Source organism: Labeo rohita, chromosome 18, assembly GCF_022985175.1.
Source record: "Labeo rohita strain BAU-BD-2019 chromosome 18, IGBB_LRoh.1.0, whole genome shotgun sequence".
Taxonomy (NCBI): domain Eukaryota; kingdom Metazoa; phylum Chordata; class Actinopteri; order Cypriniformes; family Cyprinidae; genus Labeo; species Labeo rohita.
Genome location: NC_066886.1, coordinates 13,509,181 through 13,532,813, shown reverse-complemented (window position 1 = coordinate 13,532,813; position 23,633 = coordinate 13,509,181). Strand labels below are relative to the sequence as shown.

Genomic DNA, 23,633 nt, shown 5'->3' with positions numbered 1-23,633 from the left:
TCACTCTTCATTTGTGTTTATGGCTTGCCTTCTCTTGGACTGCTTTCTATTTGTGAGGAGGCCAGTCTGCAAACAGTGCCAGGAGCAGCTTTTAGAGTGAAAACTCCCAGGTGATATTGCAGTACAATGCTAACCTGCAAATATAAGAGAAGAATGGATTATTATAATGAAAACTTGCATCATAAAAACAGAAATTTAGCTGAAAGCTAATTTTGATCTTACTTGTGCAGGCACATTGCCATTGTTCTTGATCACTAATGGAAGAGTCTGCCCTCGTCCCACCAATAAGCGCTTAAACTGCAGCACTGGCTGACCGCGATTAGTCCTCTGTACAGGTCTCAGAACAGTGATGCAGGGCAAATTCCCTTCACCCATTAGATCAAACACCAGAGCTTTGGGTTTGGCGGCAGAAGCTTGACTGTGTTTCAAAACATAATGAATAAAGCCTAAACAAACTATCAACAGCTATCTAAACAATTCAAACCTGTAATAAAAGCAGTTACCTTGTGGTCCCTTTTAGAATTGCCTCAAACACTGCATGATATGTATGCATAGTCAAAGGAGAAAAGGTGATGGTGGCAAAAGCATGAGAATGGCTGGGGATACACATCTTTGTAGGGGTCACCTCAAAAACCTCTGCATTGGGCGTTGATGTCTGAAACGACAAAAAAAGTTAACACAGAACAGTTAAGCAAAGATACAGTTCTATCATGACAACTCTTGGAAGACTTTAGCATGGTAATGGATTTGACAGTGTAAATGTATTTGGTCTTGGCAGAAAAAATTTGCTACTCTGCTAAATTGAAGCTGTTGTTGGTTATTGCTGCTGCTGCAAAGCAAGTACAGGAACTTGCTACTGCCAATACAAACACCAATACGGTGCTGGAGTATTTAAGACATACTGCTTCTGAACAAATAGCATGTATAATAACTTATATCAGATCTATACAGCTGGAGCTGGGGAGGTGGAGGGTTTCAGTGGATGCTAACCAGCCATTTAAATGCAGAGCAGCAAGCTTATTGGCCACAGATACTGTACAACATGAACCAATCAGCTTGTGCCAAGTAGTTTAATGCTGTAAATATCATTAGTTTGCGTTAACAAACCATCAGCTTGCGCCATCTAGAGTTTTATGACAGAACTTGGCATTTAAGCAACAGTTAGCCCATTGAAGGAGAAGTCCAGTTCCAGAACAACAATTTACAAATAATTTACTCACCCCCTTGTCATCCAAGATGTTCATGTCTTTATTTCTTCAGTCTTAAAGAAATTATGTTTTTTGAGGAAAACATTTCAGCATTTTTCTCCATATAATGGACAGACATGGTGCCCTGAATTTGAATGTCCAAAATGCAGTTTAAATGCGGCTTCAAACGATCCCAAATGCGGCTGTAAACGATCCCAGCCGAGAAAGAAGGGTCTTATCTAGCGTAACGATCGGTTATTTTAATAAAAATAATACAATTTATACCCTTGTTAATGTCAAATGCTCGTCTTGTCTTACTCTGCTTGGACTGTTTTTGTTCCGGTTCATGACAGTTTTTTTGATTTTGAAATGATTTTTGAAGTTGATGGAGAAAATACGATTGTTTTTTGAGTTTTTCGACATATCGTAACTGTCTTGAGTCAGAATACACAGAGTTTAGGGAGAGAAAGGCAAGACGAGTGTTTGAGATTAAAAAGTATTTAAATTGCATTTTTTGAAGGAAAATAACTGATCGTTTCGCTAGATAAGACCCTTCTTCCTCGGCTGGGATTGTTTAAAACTGCATTTGGGATCGGTTGAAGCCGCATTTAAACCGCCTTTTAGAAGTTCAAAATCGGGGCACCATTCCAGTCCATTATATGAAAAAATGGAAAAATCCAGAAACTTTTTTCTCAAAAAACATAATTTCTTTACGACTGAAGAAAGAAACACATGAACATCTTGGATGACAAGGGGGTGAGTACATTATATGTGAATCTTCATTTTGGACGTCTTCTCCTTTAACAGTTACAATATTTCAAAACAGATAAAACACTTTAACATTTTTGTATATTCTGCAGAACAATGTCAATAGTGACAGTACCACTTCTCATAAACACACCTTGACTGTTTTGATCGCCAGGCTGAGTTCACAGGACACTTTTCCTGGATTGGTCAGTCGGAACTGGGCTTTGGCTGACTGACCCACTAGGACATTGTTGAAGACAAACTTATTCTCGTCATGTACATAGACCCCCTTACTGTCCCGGTATTGCTCACACTGCAGCATGCTACTGCTCTTACAGATACGGTGCTCCTCAAAGATAGAATCAATGTCCGTACTCGCTATTCCTGTAAACAGTACAGTGACAGAGTGATCATTTTACACTATACTTCATACTAGTTTAAGAAGCTTTATTTTTTAGCAGTAAGTCATTCATGAAACACATCGCTCATGAAACACTGAGCCCAGAGGCAGAGCTACACCATGAGACCCACTGTGACTAGAGGTGGAGCCACACCAGAAAACTGGAATCATTCATAGTCACAAACCTGGCATACAAACTTCTGCTATTAGCTTGTATGGAACCCCATCTGGGTTGTCAGAGGGGTCTCTGTCAGTGATGTCTATAGCTAGACATTCCTCCCAACTACCCACATGCTCTGCTTTGCAATCCACAGTAACCACTTGTTGAGCTCCAGGTGCCAGAACCCCAAAGCACGGAGACAATGAAAAAACACCACATGTCAAATGTGTCTGCAAAAAAACAGGATAAAATTAATTTGTAATATATTACATCTTAGATTGAGACTTGATACTTAAATACAGTTTCTTACCTGTGTTGATATGCCAATCTCATTCTGCATAGTGTGTCGTAATTCACTGGCACTGGATGGTTTTCCAGTATAATTGTCTTTTGATGGCTTCTTACTTCCCAAGCTTCCAAAAAAAATAACCAGAACATTTTTTTTTATGAATGAATAAATTCATTTATTAACCTATTTATTTATTTATTTATTTATACCCTCTCCTCTGTGCAGGAACTGGGACGCTTTTGCACATCCTAATGGTGAAACGCATCTCAAAGCTGCCTCTGTTCTCCAAAGTGAGAGCCTGTTTCTTGCGAGAGCCATACACCAATGGGCCAAAGTTGATATCATTAGAGGGACTGATACTGTATTTGGTGAAAAGTGCCTGGACAGACACTTTGATTGGTATTGTGTTAATAGTCTCACCACCCTCCAAATTGGGCTCAATAACCTGGGAAAAATACAACAACTTATTATTTTTCCATCTCTGTTGACAGCAGAACTAAAATAAAATTTACTGTACGATAAGGAATCTATCAAGTGGTAAGATGAAAAGACCTGACAGCAAAGGATTGGGCTATCTCTGATGGACATCTCCTTGTTGTGGTGATATATAATCTGGATGGTACTGGGCTTATTGTTGGGGCGTAATGAGCCTTTCTGAGGAGTGATGGAGAAGACAGAGTTCAGATCTGGCACTCCTGGCTCTGTGGCAACTAGCGTAAACCTGGAAGTGAAAATTATTAACAAAAGGAAGGAGAAGAAACATTAAAGACATATTAGATGTTTTTCTTTTTATTAAAATAGAAAACATCTATGATATCTATCTAGTAACTCACCTAAAGGCAATGTCATATTTGCCTTTGTTTTCCAACTTAATAGACCGCTTGACCTCTTCTGATACTTTGATTGTTCCAAAGTCTAATGAACCATCAGAATCTACAGCACATGCAAAACAGCATTAAATAAATAAAGGATTATTTTTTATTGGTCACTGTGTTACACAAAAGAAAGAAAGTCAGAGAGATCTGGAACCAAATGAGGGTGAGTAAATAATAACAGAATTTTAAATTTAGGGTGAACTGTTATGGCAAAATCTTATGGTGTGATAAGCCAATAAGCTGTTTTCAGTTAAGTACCTTCTGGAATGGTTATGTCCACTGCAATATCATAGGCCTCTGCAATAATCTGAATGTTCTCTGAATGTTGAACGATGCCAAGAATGTTCTCCACGTCTGACACCTGGTAAACACAAACGATACCAGTACTTCTACACTTTTACATTTACAAAAAGTGTTTTTCATTCTGTAGTACCTCTAAACAAATGGCCCTCTTCAGTTTGACAGGGTTCTTGGCTATAAAATACATGTGCAGCTTGAAATCAGAATGAGGCATGATGATGCCCTTGTTCTGAGACACGCTGAATTCATCCCCGAGCATCTCCAGGCCCCTCAGCCTCCACGCAGCTGGCATAAGGGTGTTATTGCGCAAACATAAACTCTGAGTTTCTTTTCTGTAGACAGAATATGAAACTTTAATGAAAAGGTTTTAATAACAATTAGCAAAAAATCAGTAGATTAGTAAATGTAGTAGACCTGTACGGTGGAGTTTTGTCAAACTGAAGCAGCTTGCGGTCCAGCTCCAGTTCAGGCCTCACGCCTATACAGGAGAGGCGGAAGACAACAGGCTCTGGGTTCCCCTTGATGCAGCACACCAAGCTGTCCTCTATGCGTTTGGGTGTATTTGGGTATGCCCACACCATCAGTAGCTGCCAGGAATATATCAAACATTAATGAAAAGAGAGTTTGAGTAAATGCCTTTTTTTGGTGTTAAACTGAGTTTAATGAGATTGAAGCTAAAAAACGTGGCTAAAAAAGAAAACTTCAAAACACAAATAGGGTTACATTTTAAAAATGGCTAATTAGACTGTTAAAAAATACTGCTTTAATGTTTTAAAGAACAAAATATAATTTTAAAATGAAATAGCATACAGCTCAAATGATCGCAAAACTGTGAATTCGGCAAAAAGTATTAAATAAAAATGTGCATACTTTTCGCTCATTGGGATCCAGTTTCATATTTGGAGGGTCAAGAAGGAAAGTGGTGGCCTTGGTGTCATGCTGAAAGCAAAAATTGATCTCTGCCTCCATTTTAGAAGTATTGTGGATTACAAACTTATCCATGTTCTCAGGATATTTTGCTTCTTTATACCTGGGTCAGGATAGGATCATTAATATTTATAAAGAATTAATGTACAAGGTAGGACTGGGTTTTGACACAAATTTCATAATTCGATTCAGATTCACAAGCTTGCGATTCGATTTGATTTGAAATTGATATCAATTATTTTGTATATATATCAGGTATAGTATATGCCCAATTTTTTCAAGGGGAAAAAATCTCTCAACCAATGCTGTAAAATATACATGAGAGTCCATTGGTACTACATTACTTTAATATTGAAGGTTAAAATTACATTTTTTTCCCGGATATATAAACATTTAAATAGTGGCTGTTCTAAAAACTTGACAGATTTATTCAAACATGAATTAAACATTGAAGAACAGTAAAAATTATAATGAATATGTTACATGGTGCATATATTTAGCAAAATGCTTCTCTCTAGAGCATTTTGTGACGTTACGTGACATATTTTCTACAAGCTGTTATATTTATGGCTTTCAGTAAGTTATACTTGTTCTTTTAACATACCTTCAGATGTTTATTCATGTTTATTTTGTGCTATAACTGGTACTAAAGCGGCAAAGATGATCAGTTCATGTGCATTTCGCGCTGCAGCTTCAGCTAGAGCGATCTGTCATTCCACATTAAACAGCACCAAAACAGCATTTACTGTTTGAATACTATAATAAAATGGACAGAATTTGAAATATGAGACTATGCTTCATATCTAAGGTTACAAAACATAAAGCTCATTGCGATTTATTTGATTGGGAGGTGCACTACAGTGTTCCGTTCATTAATTGAAAACAGGCTAGATTAATCGATTCTTGGGATTTAAAAATCAATATCGTTATATAAATATGAGAACCTATTAAAATCGAGAAATCAATATTTTTTACCCAGCCCTAGTACAAACACATTTATTATAGACAAACTTTAACAAAAAAGTACTGTTAAGCCACTCAATAATGGCAAAAGAGCACAGATAACATCATGACAGCACCTGTCCCTGGTCTTTCCACAAAGCAGAGGTCCAAACTCGTACAGGTCTGACTGGATAATGTAAGTCTTTTGAAGTCCACTCTCAGGCCGCAGACTCTTTTTGCAGTGTGCAAACACAATCCTATTATATAAACACACAGACACTATAATACATGTCCAAAGTCTATGACATCTTTATTTCCCTACTGAAATGTTACTCACTTGGGGTCTCTGCTTATGGTTGGGAAAGCACAAATTCCTCTACAGTACAGCTGATAACATCGCTTGGTTCCCATCACCTCAAAGCTGAAAGACTGATCAAAATTTCCAAGAACAGAAGAATAAAATCTGACCCTTAGAGTAATTGCTTCATTTGATGGTACAATCCAGCGGAAATGAGTGAGTCTATAAAAGAACAGCAGATTTTAAGATTTTAGTGAAATGGATCTATTTATTTGTGATTGGACATATGGTTTATGTGTGTGAGGGACCTCCTTACCCCTGGTTGTATTCTGGATTGGGTTCCTCAGATGGTACACCCTGGCCAGGATTAGATGTGTTTGTCATGCCCTCCTGCGGGGAGACAAGTAGACTGCTTATAATTTAGATTTTTAATTTAAGTCTTTTTCTATGCTTAAACTAAAGTTGTATAAATGACTAAAAGGCCTTATACATGTATAAGAGAATTGCATCAAGACTTCAGTACAGGGGTGTCTAATCTAAGTCTTACTAGGCATACTTGAAACTTCCAGGCAGATGTGTTGAGGCAAATTGGAGTTAAATTCTGGACTAAGTTTTGAGACCCCTGATTTAGTACCTTAATTTCTGATCTCAGGTCTGCTTCTGTCTTCTCTGGCAGATCCTCAGAAGATGTGGGCATCAAAAAGGTAAAACAGTTGTTGGAGAGCTGTGTGTTGGGCACTGATCTCATCTTAGGGTATGGGACTATGGAGAATATTATGGGCAGTGGGATGGGTGGACCTTTAGGTCCTAACCCTAACTCATCCAAAATCTGTGAGGAAAACATTTAAAAAATGTACTTGATATTCTATGGATAGAAACTTTGTGCAATTAAAAATGGTCCAAAATAAAGAGAAACTTAGGTGCTTTACCTCCTCATGGGATGGTAGTTTCATGCTACTGATGATCTCGAATCCACTCAGTTGTTCCTTCTCTTTTATAGACAGCCAGACATATGGGATAGGCTGTGCAACCACTATCTTTTCCGAGCCTTCGGCACCATCGGTTGACACTTGGGTCTGACTGGGAGCTGGTGACTTTATATCTGCAGCCTCCACTTTCTGCTTTTCCTTCTCAGCTTTCTCCTTCTCTCTTTCCTTCTTGCTCTTCTTGGCAGAGGGAGGAGGACAATTCATTATGTCTCCAGTCTCTTGGGCCTCGGAGGAGGCCATGGGCTGCAATAAGAGACTCTGTGCTCGGTCCCAGAACTGAAGAATGTGCTGCAGTTCTGGCTGACTCTGTTCGTACAGCTGGAATCGGGCCAGTAGCTGTCTGTCACCCTCACTGGACTGTTTAAGAAGAACATCAAAACAGATTTCAAATATTACCAGCTAAACAAATTATTCACTTTACCTTGATTGGAAGTCATATACTTCATGTAGCTCAAGTTATGAAATTTTAAATATGAAAATCTGAAACATCTTTAGCTAACCATCTCTTGTTGTAGGTCCTCAGAAAGTGGCAGGGGGTCTTCATGTTTTGGTTTTGTATCCCAGTCCTCACTAGGTGTCATATCCTCTTCTCTTAAGTTCTCCAGCTCCTGTTGTCTACTCTCTCCTTGTTCTTGGTCAGACTTGTCCTGTTCTCTAAGTAATCCACAATTTCAATTTCACAAACTCATTCTTTCCTGCAGTTTTCTTTTAATAAAATCAAGTGTGAAGAACCTGTTCAATATTAGCTGTCATTACTAAAACTTATGAAAACCTGCCTTTAAAATATTTTCTGAATCTCAGAATTTACAGGATGCACAGCAAGAAATCTTCTTAATTTAGTCTTATTTTGTGTTCAAACATTCGAACATCCTTAAGAACAAAATAAATTTAGAAGCAAAAATATATGTAGACAAGATATTAAGACTTGTTTTTAGAGAACACATACATTTTTCTCGTTTTAAGCATAAATCTAAAAATTTGAGTTCATGCTTAATAAATTTAAAGGGATAGTTCACCCAAAAATAAAAATTCTGTCATTAATTACTCACCCTCATGTCGCTGAGGGGGAGACATTAATAAGAGAATTGTCATTTTTGGGTGAAATATCCCTTTAAGCCTAAGATATATTATCTGAAAACCAGCCTTAATATCTCGTCACTAATAAATGTATCTTGATGCATGTATCTTCTGGAATGTAATATTATAATAAATAACATTTTTTATTGTTTCAAACAAAAAGAATGACCTTATGTTTAATTTGTATCAGAACAGTGTAGAGCACCTTAGTTTGAAGGTACTGTAGCTGTTAAACAGGTTGATAACATAAATATGGCGACGGTTGTTGAAGGCTGTCAGGATGATCTGGAGCATTTTACTTGGTGAGTGGCAGTACAGTGTCTCCAATCCGTCAATCACAACACCGCGGTGACAGTCGCTAAGCTATGGCATGGGAGCAAGCAGGGTAAAATCAATATGTGCTGTCTACATATGCTGTGATTGACACAAATTATCAGCCATATATCAGATACGTATAGGGTATAAAAACATGTACACACCTGCAGTCTCTCTGACAGGATCTCTACCAACACATCATCAGGCAGTAGGCAACTAATCACCCCCAGCTCTTCATTTTGACTGGCACTCACACTCAGACGCCTGTGTACCTGACCATCTGTCTGCAACACACACACACACACACACACGTTAATTATTCATTTATATCCATTCATACATGACACTTACAAGCAAGATACATACAGAACAGATCCATATGTTACACAATATGTTTGGTATTACTACAGTATCTTGCTATATTTACTATATTAATGTAGGGAAAGCCTGACACTTACACACGTACACCTGCACACACATGTTGGGTTTCCAAGTTTTAAAGGGACATTCCATGGTCGCAATGTTTTTTTACTGTACAAGTTGTATTTTCTATCCCCTTACCCTACCCCTCACACAAAAAATTCTGCAGTTTTATATTTTCAGTCTGTGTGTGTATTTTTTGAAAGAGGTTTCTGCATTGCTCTACACTGCATTAATTTACTGTATTGAAAAAAAAACTCTAAAGGTTATAGCTTTTTATTTAACTTTTTATCTCACAATTATGACTTTTTCCTCAGAATTGCAAGTTATAAAGTCAGAATTGTGAGATATAAACTCGCAATTCTGAAAAATAAAGTCCAAATTGTAATATATAAATTTGCAATTATAAAGTTATAAAGTCAGAATTGTGAAATATAAACTCATAATTCTGACATTTTTCTCAGAACTGCATGATATAAACTCGCAGATATGAGTTATAAAGTCAGAATTGTGAGAAAAACTTTCTTGCAAAAAAACTCGCAATTGTGAGTTATAAAGTCTAATTTTGAGAGGAGAAAGGACGTAATTGTGACTTTTTTCTCAAAATTGTGAGTTTATATGACGAAACAGTCAGAATTGCGAGTTTGTATCACGCAAATATGAGAAAAAAGTCAGAACTGTGAGATGAAAAGATGCAGTTACCTTTTTTTTATTCAGTAAAGGAAACCGGCTTCTAAAAAAAACGCCATCTTGAGAAACATTATTACAGTTTAAATAACCTTTTTCTAATATAACTCTTTTCTATTCCAATTTATTTTCAAATGTTCTGTAATTTACTCCTTTCATGACAAACCAACATTTTCAGCACCCATTCCTTTTTAGCGTCACATAATCCTTCATAAATCATCAAAAAGCTGATTTGGTGTTCAAAGAAAAAAATGCTAAATACAGTTGTGCTGCTTAATATCTTTTTGGAAACTGTGATAAATTTTCTTCAGGATTCGGTGATAAACTGAAAGGTCAAAAGAAAATGTATTAAAAAAAGATGTGTAAAGAATTTAAAGTGTGTTACCACTGAAGCAGCAGGACCAGAGCTGTTATACTTCTGTGAATGTCCTGTGATGTTTGTTTTGTTGCGGGTAGAGGCAGATGACGGGGGGACTTTAGGATCACTGGTCAGGCTGCCCTCCGCTGTGTGTTTGGCAAGTGCCTCAACACTAAGAACACCAGCACCCTGTCCAACAGTGGCCACCATTATATCTGCCGCTGCCTCATCCACTTCCTTTTGAGCATGCGCCACAGCAAATCTGGCACATTGTTCCCTTGCCCTCATGGCTGCAGAGCTGTTCCCTGATGCCACAGCCTCCTGCACGACCTCATCTACACTGAGACACGCTGCGCCATAGTGCTTAGCCAGAGTAACTGCTGTCCTTGTTTTACCTGCACAGAGATGCTTACATTTGCATTTTGTGTTTTGAAAATAATACACAGAAAATGTTTATCATTTTCCAACAGAAAAAACAGCATCTTACCTGATAGAGGGGCACCATGAACAACTATGGCAATGCCCCGGCGATTTAGGGCAGCCTTGCCTTCTGGTGACAGATCAATGCCCATGTGACGTGCAACAACTCTAGACACAGGGTCGTATTCCAGATCCCCCACTGCAGTGCCAGTGCTAATGTTGTCTTTGGTCTGGCCTGTGAGGAGAATGTACTCTCATTTATGTGTAATTATATACTGAATTATAATGCCAATCTTATAAAGAATGCAAATGCATTTACTGTTGCCCTAGGCTGAACCACACCTTTACCACTGAGTGTTTCACCCTCAGATGCTGCAGCTGTCTCCCCCTTGTCTTCATCTTCAAGTCCCTCCCCAGAATCTTAAAAAAAAAAAAGTTAGATCTATTAGATTCACTTAAATTCTGTCAAAAGGCAAAACCTGTGATCACGTTCCATGTCAGATGTGTTTCATTCTTATATACAATCTGCATCAAGCATAAATTAAAACCTGTAGCTAAAAAATAAAAATGGCTAAAAAAAAAAAAAAAAGCTCTGACAGATAGCAAAACAAAAGTAAATATCCTTTAAAACCATTAAAGGATTATTAAAGATTTGCACTTCCAGTCAAAAGTTTTTACATTTTTTTATGTTTTTTGAAGAATTCTCTTCTGCTCACTAAGCCTGAATTTATTATATTTATTATATTTATTTATTTATTTGAAAAAAACTTTTAGAATTAATACTTTTATTTAGCAAGGATGCTTTAAATTGATCAAAAATGACAATAAAGACATTTATAATGTTACAGAAGATTTCTTTTTCAGATAAATGCTGTTCTTCTGAACTTTCTATCCATCAAATAAACCTGAAAAAAAAATCTACTCAGCTGTTTTAAAAATAAATGTTCTTTGAGCAGCAAATCAGAATATTAGAATGATTTCCAAAGGATGTGACTGGGATAATGATGCTAAAAATTCAGCATTGAAATCACAGGAATAAATTAGTTTTTAAAATATATTCAAATATAAAACAGCTATTTTAAATAGTAAAAATATTTAAAAATTTTAATATTTTTCCTGTACTTCGGATGAAATAATTGCAGGCTTGGTGAGCAGAAAAGACTTGTTCAAAAAAACATTAAAAATCTTACTGTTCAAAACTTTTGACTGGTAGTGTAATTCTTTTACCTGTAAACCTATTTTAAATCATCAGATTATGTCTGACACATGCATCCAACACTAAATATTTCAAAATGTGAACCTGCATCAAAAATGTGCCTTTGAGATCATTTCATCATAGAGATCATTATAGACCTGGATTTTTCAAACTGGGATCCGTGGAAAAGTTAGAAAAAAATGTAAAAATAAATAATAAAAATAATTTGAAAAACCCATATATAGACCATTTCTGTTGCTGTATACACTACCCTGCTTGGGTTCCTGTGAGCTCTGCTCTTTGTAGAAGTCCAACAGTTCTTGGGGCAGAGTCTCACCAGGAGCACGGGGAGGTAAAAGTAACACATTTTGGGCATCATATCCTTTTAACATTCGCAAGATCTGAGAAGCAGAACACAAAGAAAAAACGGAAGATGATGAATATAGAATGGGAATGATAGTGCCCAACACTATACTGAAACAAACACATATTTGAAGATCATTTTTGAGAAAAATATATACTAAAAATATATACAGAAGACAGTAAATGAGGCAAATGCTGAAAACATTGCTCAGATACTTTGGTCTGAAATAATCTAAGGAAAAAAAGTTTGTTCATAGTAGGAATTTTTATGCTGACACTTTCATCTTGAGAGTATGTGATCTCATTACTGTCTGATGAAAGAATAGATCTAACGAAAAAATTAAATCTATTAAGCTCACCTCTTCCTCTTCTAGGTACTGCTTGTCGAAGTCCAGAGAGTAGAACTCTATAGGGAAAGGGCAAGGGTTGTGGACAACCACCTCAGCCACCTTCCCTTCACTGTAGGGCAGGATGGAGCCAAAATCTAGTTCTGAGAAGGAAAACTCCAGCTGAGGCTCTTCTCCCTGACCCTGGGCCAGCAGCAGGATCTTCTGAGTGCTTTGAGCCACTGTTATCACAAGTCTCTGACTGTACGCTCTCTGAAGAACACACATCAGAAGTAAAACAACCAGGCCTTTGTACAAAAATACACAGTTGGCTGCAGACCGACTGCAGGCTACACAATATATTACAATTATTCATAACTCAATCATGTTCCTATGACTCCCAGTAGAAGTACAGACTGTCTTCATTCTACTTTAAGGAATCAAATTCAACATGGTAACCTGATTTGTGTTAGTATTTTATTTATATAAATAAAATATTTATATATGCATATACACTGCCATTCAATAAGTTTAGGATCAGTAAGATTTTTTTTAAAGACGTTTCATATGTTCATCAAGGCTGCATTTATTTGATTAAAAAAATTCTATGTGAACATATTTTAAAATGTATTCCTTTTTGTAATTTATTCATGTGCTGAATTTTTAGCATCATTACTCCAGTCTTCAGTGTCACATGGTCCTTCAGAAATCATTCTAATATGCTGATTTATTATCAATGTTGAAAACAGTTGTGCTGCTTAATATTTAGTTGGAACCTGTGATACTTTTTTCAGATTTCTTTAATACATAAAAAGTTAAAAAGAACAGCATTTATTTAAAATATATATATTTTAAATATATATATATATATATATATATATATATATAACAATATAAACTACCATTTAAAAATTTGCAGTCAGCAATTTTTTATTCTTTTAAAAAATAATAATAATACTTTTGTTCATCAAAGATGTGTTAAATTAATAAAAAAAAAAAGTGACAGCAAAGACTTATTTTGTTAGAAAAGATTTCTATATTGAATAAACAGATAATTCTAATAATAAATAAGCATATTAGAATGATTTCTGAAGGATCATGTGACACTGAATGGCTGATTTTTTGGCTATTTTAAAATATATACAATAATATAAAATATTTAAGCTGTAAAAATAATTCACAATATTACTGTTATTTTCTGCATTTTTGATCAAGTAAATACAGCTTTGATGAGCATTAGAGAATTCTTTATAAAGCATTAAAAAGCATACTGATCCCAATTTTTTTAACAGCAGTATAGATAAAATATAGCTAGATTTAATCTCAAAACTTTGACATTAGAAAGTCCCACTCATAATTATTACACTACCATTCAACAGTTTGGGGATGGTAAGATTTTGTAACGTGTTTTTAAAAGCAATCTATTTGATCAATAATAACACTAATAAATGCTGAAATAATGCTAAATTTTATAATAAATGTTTGCTTTTTAATATATCTGTATCTGTATCTGTAATCATTTGTAATGTATGTGATTCATTTTTCAGCATCATTACCCCAGTCTTTGGTGTCTCATGATCCTTCAGAAATCATTCTAATTGCAGATTTGCTGCTCAGAAAGCATTTCTTATTATTATCAATGTTGAAAACAGTTGTGCTGCTTAATATTTTGTGAAAATACATTTTTCAGGATTCTTTGACAAATAGAAAATTAAAAAAAAAAAAAAAACATTTATTTGAAATATAAATCTTTTGTAACATGTCTACATTAAATCCATTCTTGCTGAATGAAAGTTTTATTTGACTAGTTTATAGACCAGTGTCTGCGTTTCTTTACCCCCTCTGCTGGGCTGAATTTGATCTGCACATTGGTTCTGTCACCAGGATAGAGTGTGCCATCTGAGGGCAATAACTCAAAGACAACTGGAGGAGGCTGCTGTTTCAGTCGGGCCTGTCGTCTGAGGTACAGCGGGATGTGCTTGTCAATCTGCTCACATAACCAAACAGACAACATCTGGGATAAATTCCCATTCAATTCAGTCACAACAAAAACTAGAAATGTTATCAGAGGAAAAAACACAAGGGCGCTGAAGTAAAACTCATACCACAGTCTGATCTCAAACTGATTAGCAGTGGCACAAAGATGAATGAATCTCAGCACTGCGACCAACACCCATCAATAACAAGCAGATATATATAATTCATTACTAAACCAGCTTATTAATGATGGAAATGAACCTTAAAGTCAACTTGAAATGAAAATGACTCTGTTTACTTTCCTTATACATGATCATAATCTTACAGCAAATGATTCATCAGAGTTTTTCCACTGTTTGCAGATTCTTGTACCTTCTTTGGCCGTTTCTCCTGTCTGATGCTCCATTCACAGGGCACTGGCCCGTCATTGTGCAGCTGGACTGTGATCACCTGACACAGGCCGCACTGGATGGTGTCGAACTGCAGAGTGTTTGTTGACACTGTGAGAGATGGCATTGTGACCTCCGCGCATAAACGCACCTGCACTTGGGGTCCTTTAGTCACCTGTCAGCATACAAGTGAGTACCTCAGTGACATAATAAATCAAAAGGGCAATAAGCTATAATGTGCAGATAGCAGCGGATAACCTGTAAGACCTTCGTTCATCTTCAGAGCACAAATTAAGATATTTTTGATAAAATCTGAGAGCTTTCTGACCCAGCATAGACAATACAACCACATTCAAGTCCCAGAAAGGTAGTAAGGACATTATTAAAATTTAACATTTAAGCTACAAGAATTCTTTTTGTATACAAATGGTATTTTATCGATGTTCTTACTACCTTTCTGGGCCTTGAACGTGGTAGTACCATCTATGCAGGGTCAGAAAGCTCTCGGATTTCATCAAAAAGATCTTAATTTGTGCTCCAAAGATGAACGAAGGTCTTACGGGTTTGGAACGACACGAGGGGGAGTAATTAATGACAGAAATTTCATTTTTGGGTGAGCTGTCCCTTTAAGTACAAGTCTGTATGAGATTTGTAAATATGTGAATGTTTATGATGATGGATGGAAAGGCACAAAAAGTCAATATTTCATCTTCATCCTGTATTTCTTTCCTTGTCTCAGATATTTAATGTCGTTTTCACCAAACCTGTATGGGCATAGCTGCATCGATCTTTCCCAGATTGGCCCCACGGGCATCAAACTTCACCTCAAACGTCTCTGTCTCGCAGAAGGGCAAATTCTGCACCCTGTCCAATTCTGTACTAAATCCTGAGTGGAATAAAAATTAATATTAATGCAGTGAATACAGCTATGCGGAATGAAATTTCAAAATATTCATACTGAAATAATAACACTAAGAGAAGAAGCTCAACTTTACATCAAACCACAAGCTTCATAAACAACCTAAACACATCACAAAGACTGACAGCTATTTGAACAAGATCTGTAGCAGAAATCGATGCTGTCCAGAACAATCATTGCTGGCTGTTTTTAATCTACTGACCAATCTGTGGAAAGGACCAACCTGTGCCTGCCAGTGAGCTCCTGTCAGCTCTGAAACATACAGCAACTGGACAAGTGTTGGTTATTTTGACAATGTGGGTCACGATGCTTCCACTGATGACATAACCAAAGTCCAGTGTGTACTCAGGCAAGCTTAACCTAAAGAGAAGGCCCATCAGACAAATGCTTTGATTGAACCATTGTAAAAATTAGAAGTTTCTACATGGATAGACTTACTTGCACAGCTTCTTGAGCAAATTGTTAGTGGACCCAGATCCCCTTTGATCTGTGAGTTGGTGCTGTTTTTGTACAGCCATGGCATTTTCCTTTACAAGGAGTCTTTCTAACTCCATCTGCAGCAGGGCATCATACTACAGCATACATAGAGATATTATAGCAATATAATATATTGGCCATTTTACAGAACTGGTGCAAACTGCTGTGTGTTATTTCATAACATTTAGCTTTTATATGTATACAAATATTTAGAACTATGCTAGCTAACCATGTGCTGATTAGCATCTTTAGGCTAAGTTCAAAAGTATCTAAAATTGTCACTACCAAAACAGTCATGACCACTGATGGGGATAACGGCGTTATAAATAAACAGCATTACTAACGACATTACTTTTTTCAGTAACAAGTACTCAAATTACTGTTTCCCCCGTTATAACGGCGTTACCGTTACTGACAATAAAATGCGCTGTTACTATAATTTTCGCATTGCCTTTTATCTTCTGAGGTAAATTCTGGCTTATTCCTCTTGCGTCTTCTTCCAGAAATGAAAAGTAGCCGAAGTGAACTTGATGAAGGTTCACATTTGTTTACAGAGGCGATGTGGGTGTTTACCTACATGTCCGCGCATCTCATGTGAAAAATTTGAAAAGCGGAGCCACTTGTAGTTGTGGTTACACTAGAGATGAGTTTAGACGGTAAAAACTGGAGCTTGCGTTGGTATCATATGGATTACTTCATCAGAGAATATTGGTTTTCGACATGACTTACTTCATTTAAAAGATTACTTCATTTATTAGACATTTCAAACTTGGGGTGACGGAGACTGAGACGTCAAAGAGCGCACCCTGTTTATTTTATTTATTTTACAAAAGCACATTGTTTTCTTGTTATAATAATGTTTTTCATGTCTGCGGGTTGAAGTGACCCCAATAATGTGATAGTTAGCCCCTGAAAGGTGTCTCTCACATTGTCCCACAGCAACATTAAAATAGTGTAGATTAGTATACAATGTTTTATTCATTTACCATATGTAATATTGGGGGCATCCAAGTTATTTGACATTTTTGAACATTTTTTAAAAAAGTAACATAATAGTTACTTTCTTTGGTAATTAGTTACTTTTATAATGATGTAGCTTAGTTACTATTTGTGAGAAGTAACTAGTAACTATAACTAATTACTTTTTTTAAGTAACATCCCCAACACTGGTCACAAACGAAACATTTGGTAATGTTTAATTATTGTTTTTTTGAGTGTTATTCTATAAAATGTAGTTTTTATGTGTGTACAACTGCTCAGAACTGTGCTAGTGGACCATGTACCATGTCTACTGTACATATCTAAAATTGTCACTACCGTAACAGTCACGGTCGAAACGTGATCATCATTTCGGTAGTGACAAAAGGGAACACATAATTCTTTATTTGGGGGAAATAAACCTCATTTTAGTACAGTTATGCAATTTTTTAGTATTTTAGAATGTTTTGGTATGCAATTAAAAATTCTGTGATGTGACGTGTTGTAATGTGGTCACTACCAAAATATTATTGTCACTACCAAAAATGTGCAGTCACAACCAAATTGTTATGATGGTGTTAGGTTCAATGTATATTCAGACTAATGAATCCTAACACTGATAACACACGTACATCACAGAGACGTCTATTTGACATCTGTATTTACATCTGCAAGACGTATTTTTTAGAGTGTTTGCTCATCTGCAATACGTCTATTGAACGTTTCCTATCAGATGTCAAATAGACATATATCAGATGTCTCTCTCTGACTTTGCACCAATTCTGTAGAATGGCCCATTTACAAAGCTGCAAAAATAGTTATTCTCATTGGAATTTGACGGATTACATTAAGCTAGGAAGAGGAAGACACAACATGCAATTAACACAGATGGACTCACAGTAGGGATGTAGTCGTCTTCAGGTGGCATCTCGTCTTTTACTGTGACAAGCCTGCTCAACACCCCCTCTCTCGATTTCTCATTCTCTACCAAGTCTTTTGCCTCCATTAGCAAAGAACCATACATCTCCTCATCTAGCCAGAAAACAGAAAACACCTTCATAAGGTTTCATAGCCTCTTCTGAAAGCCTTGTTTACAGATTTCATGTCATGTATTTTTAATTCCTATTACTGATTCAACAATCTCTTTTTATAGGCCTAGTGCAACTTTATGTCGAAGTATTGACCTTATGATGTAAAAATATCTCTTGAGCAAGAAAGCCTGCAATTTCTTTGCTCCATTTCTTCGCTCTTTACTACAAACACCCTGTGTTAGGAAAGCAAAGAATCCGATCAATAGGTAATCAGAGAGCAACACTGCATTCCTTTCCTTAGTAATAGTTGCACCATTTACTCTATAACCACCAGACCTCAGTTCCCACTGAGAGCAAAACTGCTTGTTTCTTAGATAAATAGCTTTCCTTCAGGCTGGCTGCAGATCAGAGAGGAAAATGGATTTGAACAGTTCTAGCGCAGAGTGTGAGCTAGTTCAAGGACAAGACAATTACGTCTGTCTGCAATCTGGCACGGCGCAACTGTGTTTGATTAAAGGTTAGGTGAGCCAGGACGAAGGACTGGACTCCTTTCAAGTGTATTTGATGAAAGTGAAAGTTGGATCACACTCAGGAATTTAAAACATCCTGTCTGAACTTCTCAACGTGTTCAACAATTTTGAGAAGAGCTGTCGACCTCAGAATGGCTAATTCATTTATAAGGTTCCATTAATTAGATCATATGAAGATGTATAGAGTCTGACTTGGCCAATCATTTAATGGCTATACTTTTTTGCAACTCTTACTTAAAATTCCTTTTTAACTTGGAGTTGAGATCAACCAAGTGAAAATGACAAGTCCAAAAAGCACAGCGCAGAATTGAGGAGTCTTGAGAAGTCTTGAGAATAATTTAGAAATAGCCATACGGCTAACTGAACTAAGTTTCAACCAGTTGCTACTGTAAACACAGGCTTACGATGCTTGCCCCGCCTAGTTTCTTCTGATTGGTCCACTACTTTGAAAATGCGACTGATTAGCTGAGCTGTCAAAGTTGAACTTCTTAAAAACACATCTTAATACTTGATGCTCAGGTGCGAGACGCTAAAAAAAAGCTGTGAGACTAGGTGCAAAGACGTCTGTCTAGAAAATTTTTACACCGAAAATTAATTAAAAAGCAGTGCAAGTGCAAGCAAAAACACATTTTGTGAAAACATTTCCCAGGAGCACACCTGTCCTCAAGAAGCCGTGCAATCTGAGGTATAATTAATGTTTAGAGCACAAAGTGTAATACTTTAAGGACTGTTCAGATGAAGCTGAATTTTCACCAGCCACTGCTCCAGTCTTCACTGTCGCATGATCCTTCAGAAATCATTCTAATGTGCTGATTTGCTGCTTAATAATCCTTTCTCATTATCAATGTTGAAAACATTTTAATATTTTTTTGAAAACTGTGGAGTGTGGATGGTAACTTACTCAGGTCTCTGGGCAGGTCCAGACACAGTCGAGGGAAGATACCCTCTCCTCTTACAGTAATGTTCTCGGCTTCATAGAAGGCCACTTGCAATTGAAAGGTCTTGTGAAAGACTTCTGGGATTCCTGGGAGGTAATATACACTGAGCCTCATTTCTGCATACGGCTCTAGGTGACCCTTCAAAAGAAACACAACCATAATGCACTCGTGCCACGAATTTGATACTACTATGTTCTTGCATTAAAACTAGAAGAACATCTCACCTTGCGGGGGATGATGAGAGGTTGACCAGGCAAGGGTTGCTCTGCAAAGACTCCTTGTTCTCCAGTTAGAGTGAAGAAATCAAAGCCAACTTTCCCTGTGTTTTTCAGAGTGACCTCTGCTTCCGCCACATGGTCAAACAACTGAGATTACAAACATAAAAAATCTCCATTTATGGGCCATTCTACAGAATTGGTTCAAAGCATAATATCCAAGGTACACATTTCTAGTAATTGTGCAGTTAATTCTCACATTGTATTTTCAGTTTCGGAATATTTGTCCTCTCCCTAAATTTGTCACTACCAAAACCGTAGAACATATAAACTAATAAGAAGGGTTATACTGACCTATAAAGACTTTGCTTACATCTTCCTTGTAATATATATATATTTTCCATTTAATTAAAAGTTTTCAAAGGTAAATCCATAATACTTACAATTTTAACAATATTTCAACAGTGCTTTATGAGATTTGTTGTATAATTACAAAATATTTGCATAACTGTACTTAAATTTAGATTATTTCCCCTGAATAAAGGATATGTTTCCTTTTGTCACTACCAAAACAATGATAACATATTTTGGTTGTGACCGTTTCGTTAGTGACAATTTTAGGGAATAATACCCCAGAAAAGGATATAAGGATATAAGGATCTTAGTAAACATCTAATATTTGAATTCTTAAATGCTTTTAAATGTTTTTTTGTTTGTTTGTTTGTGGGACAGCAGTTTGCACCAATTCTAAATTTAGAATGGCCCTTATACTCAAGAATCCTATTGCTATTATTGTAAACAAGTGTACAGTAGCTACCTGTAAACCAAAGTCAATGTCGTTTGTGTCCAGCGTATACGAAACAAAGGAAGCTTGACCCTTGAGTGTGATCTTATAGGTGGGTCCTCCTTCCACCTCACACAATGCCAACACATGCGTGCTGATATCAGCGTGGCCAAGAAACGAGAAGGTCACCAGCTTGGTGTCACCAGGCTGTAGTTCCCCATACAGCGATGAGATATCAAACACCTACAAAATAGATGAGTATGACTGTGTTGTATGAAAAAGAGGCGCTTATCACAACCCTATGATTTCCCACTATCCTATGCATTTGATTTATCCTCTGCGACTATGAAATATTTAGGAGCCGATCAGCATATCTGCCTTTGTGCGCAGTGGAGCTTCAAAGGTTTCTAGGTGTTTTTGCAATATTGAGTAATATATCATAGACATATCTCGCAAATCCTTTTATAAACAAAGTGTAGAGAGAGTGTTAATAAGAGATTCATTGTGCAGTGTAGAGAGCTTCGTTGACTATAATAGAACTTTGTGAGATCGCGATGAACTAAGATGAGTGACAGCTTTTAATTATTATTACTGAGGGAGTTTGTAAATGAGATATTGATTTAATACAACAGCTAAATAAACAAGAAGTTAATATTAAGTGGCTTACATTGTCTGCCTATAACACTATTACCTGAGTTTGCTCTATTTCGTCGTCAAAAAAAAAAATTAAAAACTGAGCCGTTGCACATCTCCATTCAAACACAGCGTTGTTTCATTTATGAATTAATGTGTATTTTTAAACAAATCTAGTGAGTCTATGATTCAATTCTCCATTCATAAAGAGAGTCACTTGATTAATTCCTGAATGAATCAGCCATTCGAATGAATCAAATGAACGAATGATTCAGTAGTTAAATCAGTGTCTTCCCGCCATTTGTAAAGTATCTTTTCAGTTACTTAAATCATTTAATATTTTTCTTTTCAAAAGTTTATATTTAAAACATTAATCTCAACATGAATTATTGAATTTGACTGTACTCATGCCACCTCTGAGCCTCATTAAACATGAAAATACATGTACAAGCCACTTTTGTGTTCTTCTGTGCCACCTCTGTTGCACAAATTAATTTTGTAATACTGATTTCATTTGATTGGTAACTTATTCTTATTCTACTTGTTCTTATTCTCGTTTTAATTAGAAATTTTAAAAAGCTTATAAAATTAAATATTCTTTTAGCTTGTTGTAGATCATTAAACTATTATGCTGCCTCGGAAATCTGTCCTAAATCAGTTTTGGGAGGCGCCTTTGTGCGCAAACACAGCCTGCAAAGTCATGCTTTCGGAAGCAGCCTATGTCAACATAAAGGGACAGACGCAAGGTTATACCAACCTCTTTCACACCCACACTCGGATGCCCGTTGGCTGTGAGATTGATATGTTTGCTTCCCAGGTCTGTGCTCAATGGCCTTTGTGTTGAGTAGTTCCTATTCTGCTCCTGTCCGTTGGAGCTAGCATGATGCAATTCATCCTCTTCCAATTGAGGTATGATTATGTCAGCCTCCCTGCAAAAACATAAACAATGATACATTATTACGGGTTTTTAACAATAATCAGATCTCCATCTCTCTTAGGTTTTCGTTCCGCCTAAAGGGTCAGACGGAAACCAAATTGGGTCTGTCAAGATGGCCATTAATTACAGAAAGTATTAAATAATTGAATGGATGTAATTTATCAGAAGAAAAGTTCACATGGGAAGTCTCGAGCTTTGAAGAAAGGAACACAATAGGAGCCATGCTCACTCAGATTAAGCATTGATGGAATCAGTGTCATAATATTTCCCTTTGGGCAAAAAAGCAAATCAAAAATCTTGTAAAACTATTCAGATGGAAAGCTGTATTAAAGCCGGGCAGGTTGTAACAATGGGTGTTATTGTAAATGCAGTCAGCAGGGGGCAGTGTTAATCAAGAAATATTTATTTCTTTCTTTCTTTCTTTTTTTTCCTTTTTTTTTTTAAATAAGCCAGGAGGTGATTACTTAGTACCGATAATGAATAAGCTCCACAGGACCCCTGGAAATTGAAAACACCAGCCATATAAAAAAATGCAATCCACTAAAATCCATCTGAAAATGTACAGCTTTTGTACTTGAATGCTGTTTATTTTACTGTGTGTGTGTGTGTGTGTGAACCAGGCTGAGAACACTGGCCAAATGACAGTATTGAAAGCGTTTACTAACATAGTGAAGGGAAGTCTGGTGCAGGTGTTCTCAAAGTCTCTCAAGAGACACGTGCTGCCAGAAACGCTCAACAAACGCACAGATAACGCTTCACATTTACCTGCCCTCCTCGATATGAGTGCATACGCAACGGGTGCTCTTGAGTAATCTAATGATTCTGTAGGAGGCTATGCTTCATACTCTCATTATCAACTTGGAGAACGAGTGAGAAGGTGAGGTAATACTCAAAGGTCTCCTAACATGATGAGATTCGGGTAAACATCCCACTTTATATGTATCCTCATAATTCCTGCTTATTATCAGAGAGGCTTCAGGGAGTTGTCAGCCTCTAGTCTCACACAGAAGCTGTTCTCAGACCTGTTTTGGTCCGTCTTGCCGTCAGCTTCTCTCTGCTCTAACAGCTCCCACTGCGCCTCCCCGCTCTCCTTTCTTTTCCCCCCCAGCGTCTCCGTCAGTCCCCTGACTCGTCTCATCAAAAAACCTACCAGAAAAGAAGGAAAAAGTAATCAGTCTCATATCAGCCACAAGAAAAAAAACTGTCCATCAGCAAGAAATCCGCTATGTGTCAGGAGCCCAAATGGATCAACGAAGTGGTGCAATAATGCCGGCTTCGCTCTTGGTTTTAATTACTGATAGGCTTTTAATTAGCAGGCTGGACAATGCATGCTGAAACCTCTGTGATATTGATAGGAAAGGTCATAGTCTTATTGGATCACGCAGGAGGTGGGAAGCGAACAGCAGTGCTGAAAGTGATTAATCTTCACTGGCTTGCACTGTAGCCCTGCGGAGGCTATATCGATTAATCTGATGCAGGACATGGCAGCCACTAAACAACAATTTAAAACTATAAAAACTCAACCCAAATCCATCGACAGCTGAGACTTA

The 23,633-nt window shown here is 36.8% G+C and overlaps 1 protein-coding gene across 1 annotated transcript in view; it reads right to left on the bottom strand.

Annotated features, from left to right (window-relative positions):
* Positions 1 to 23,633, bottom strand: part of hydin (HYDIN axonemal central pair apparatus protein) — an 89,969-nt gene that overhangs the window by 14,623 nt on the left and 51,713 nt on the right. The window contains 38 exon segments of the mRNA XM_051135605.1: positions 29 to 134; positions 223 to 418; positions 504 to 655; positions 2,089 to 2,318; positions 2,520 to 2,724; positions 2,805 to 2,907; positions 2,993 to 3,228; positions 3,336 to 3,504; positions 3,617 to 3,716; positions 3,917 to 4,019; positions 4,092 to 4,290; positions 4,373 to 4,545; positions 4,829 to 4,988; positions 5,965 to 6,084; positions 6,165 to 6,347; positions 6,442 to 6,515; positions 6,760 to 6,954; positions 7,055 to 7,471; positions 7,615 to 7,768; positions 8,397 to 8,554; positions 8,671 to 8,790; positions 9,999 to 10,366; positions 10,459 to 10,626; positions 10,734 to 10,811; positions 11,858 to 11,987; positions 12,309 to 12,548; positions 14,113 to 14,262; positions 14,625 to 14,816; positions 15,406 to 15,527; positions 15,784 to 15,920; positions 15,999 to 16,132; positions 17,914 to 18,047; positions 19,478 to 19,652; positions 19,739 to 19,879; positions 20,547 to 20,756; positions 21,904 to 22,075; positions 23,106 to 23,188; positions 23,190 to 23,229. Of these exon segments, the coding sequence (XP_050991562.1) occupies positions 29 to 134; positions 223 to 418; positions 504 to 655; positions 2,089 to 2,318; positions 2,520 to 2,724; positions 2,805 to 2,907; positions 2,993 to 3,228; positions 3,336 to 3,504; positions 3,617 to 3,716; positions 3,917 to 4,019; positions 4,092 to 4,290; positions 4,373 to 4,545; positions 4,829 to 4,988; positions 5,965 to 6,084; positions 6,165 to 6,347; positions 6,442 to 6,515; positions 6,760 to 6,954; positions 7,055 to 7,471; positions 7,615 to 7,768; positions 8,397 to 8,554; positions 8,671 to 8,790; positions 9,999 to 10,366; positions 10,459 to 10,626; positions 10,734 to 10,811; positions 11,858 to 11,987; positions 12,309 to 12,548; positions 14,113 to 14,262; positions 14,625 to 14,816; positions 15,406 to 15,527; positions 15,784 to 15,920; positions 15,999 to 16,132; positions 17,914 to 18,047; positions 19,478 to 19,652; positions 19,739 to 19,879; positions 20,547 to 20,756; positions 21,904 to 22,075; positions 23,106 to 23,188; positions 23,190 to 23,229 (6,227 nt within the window).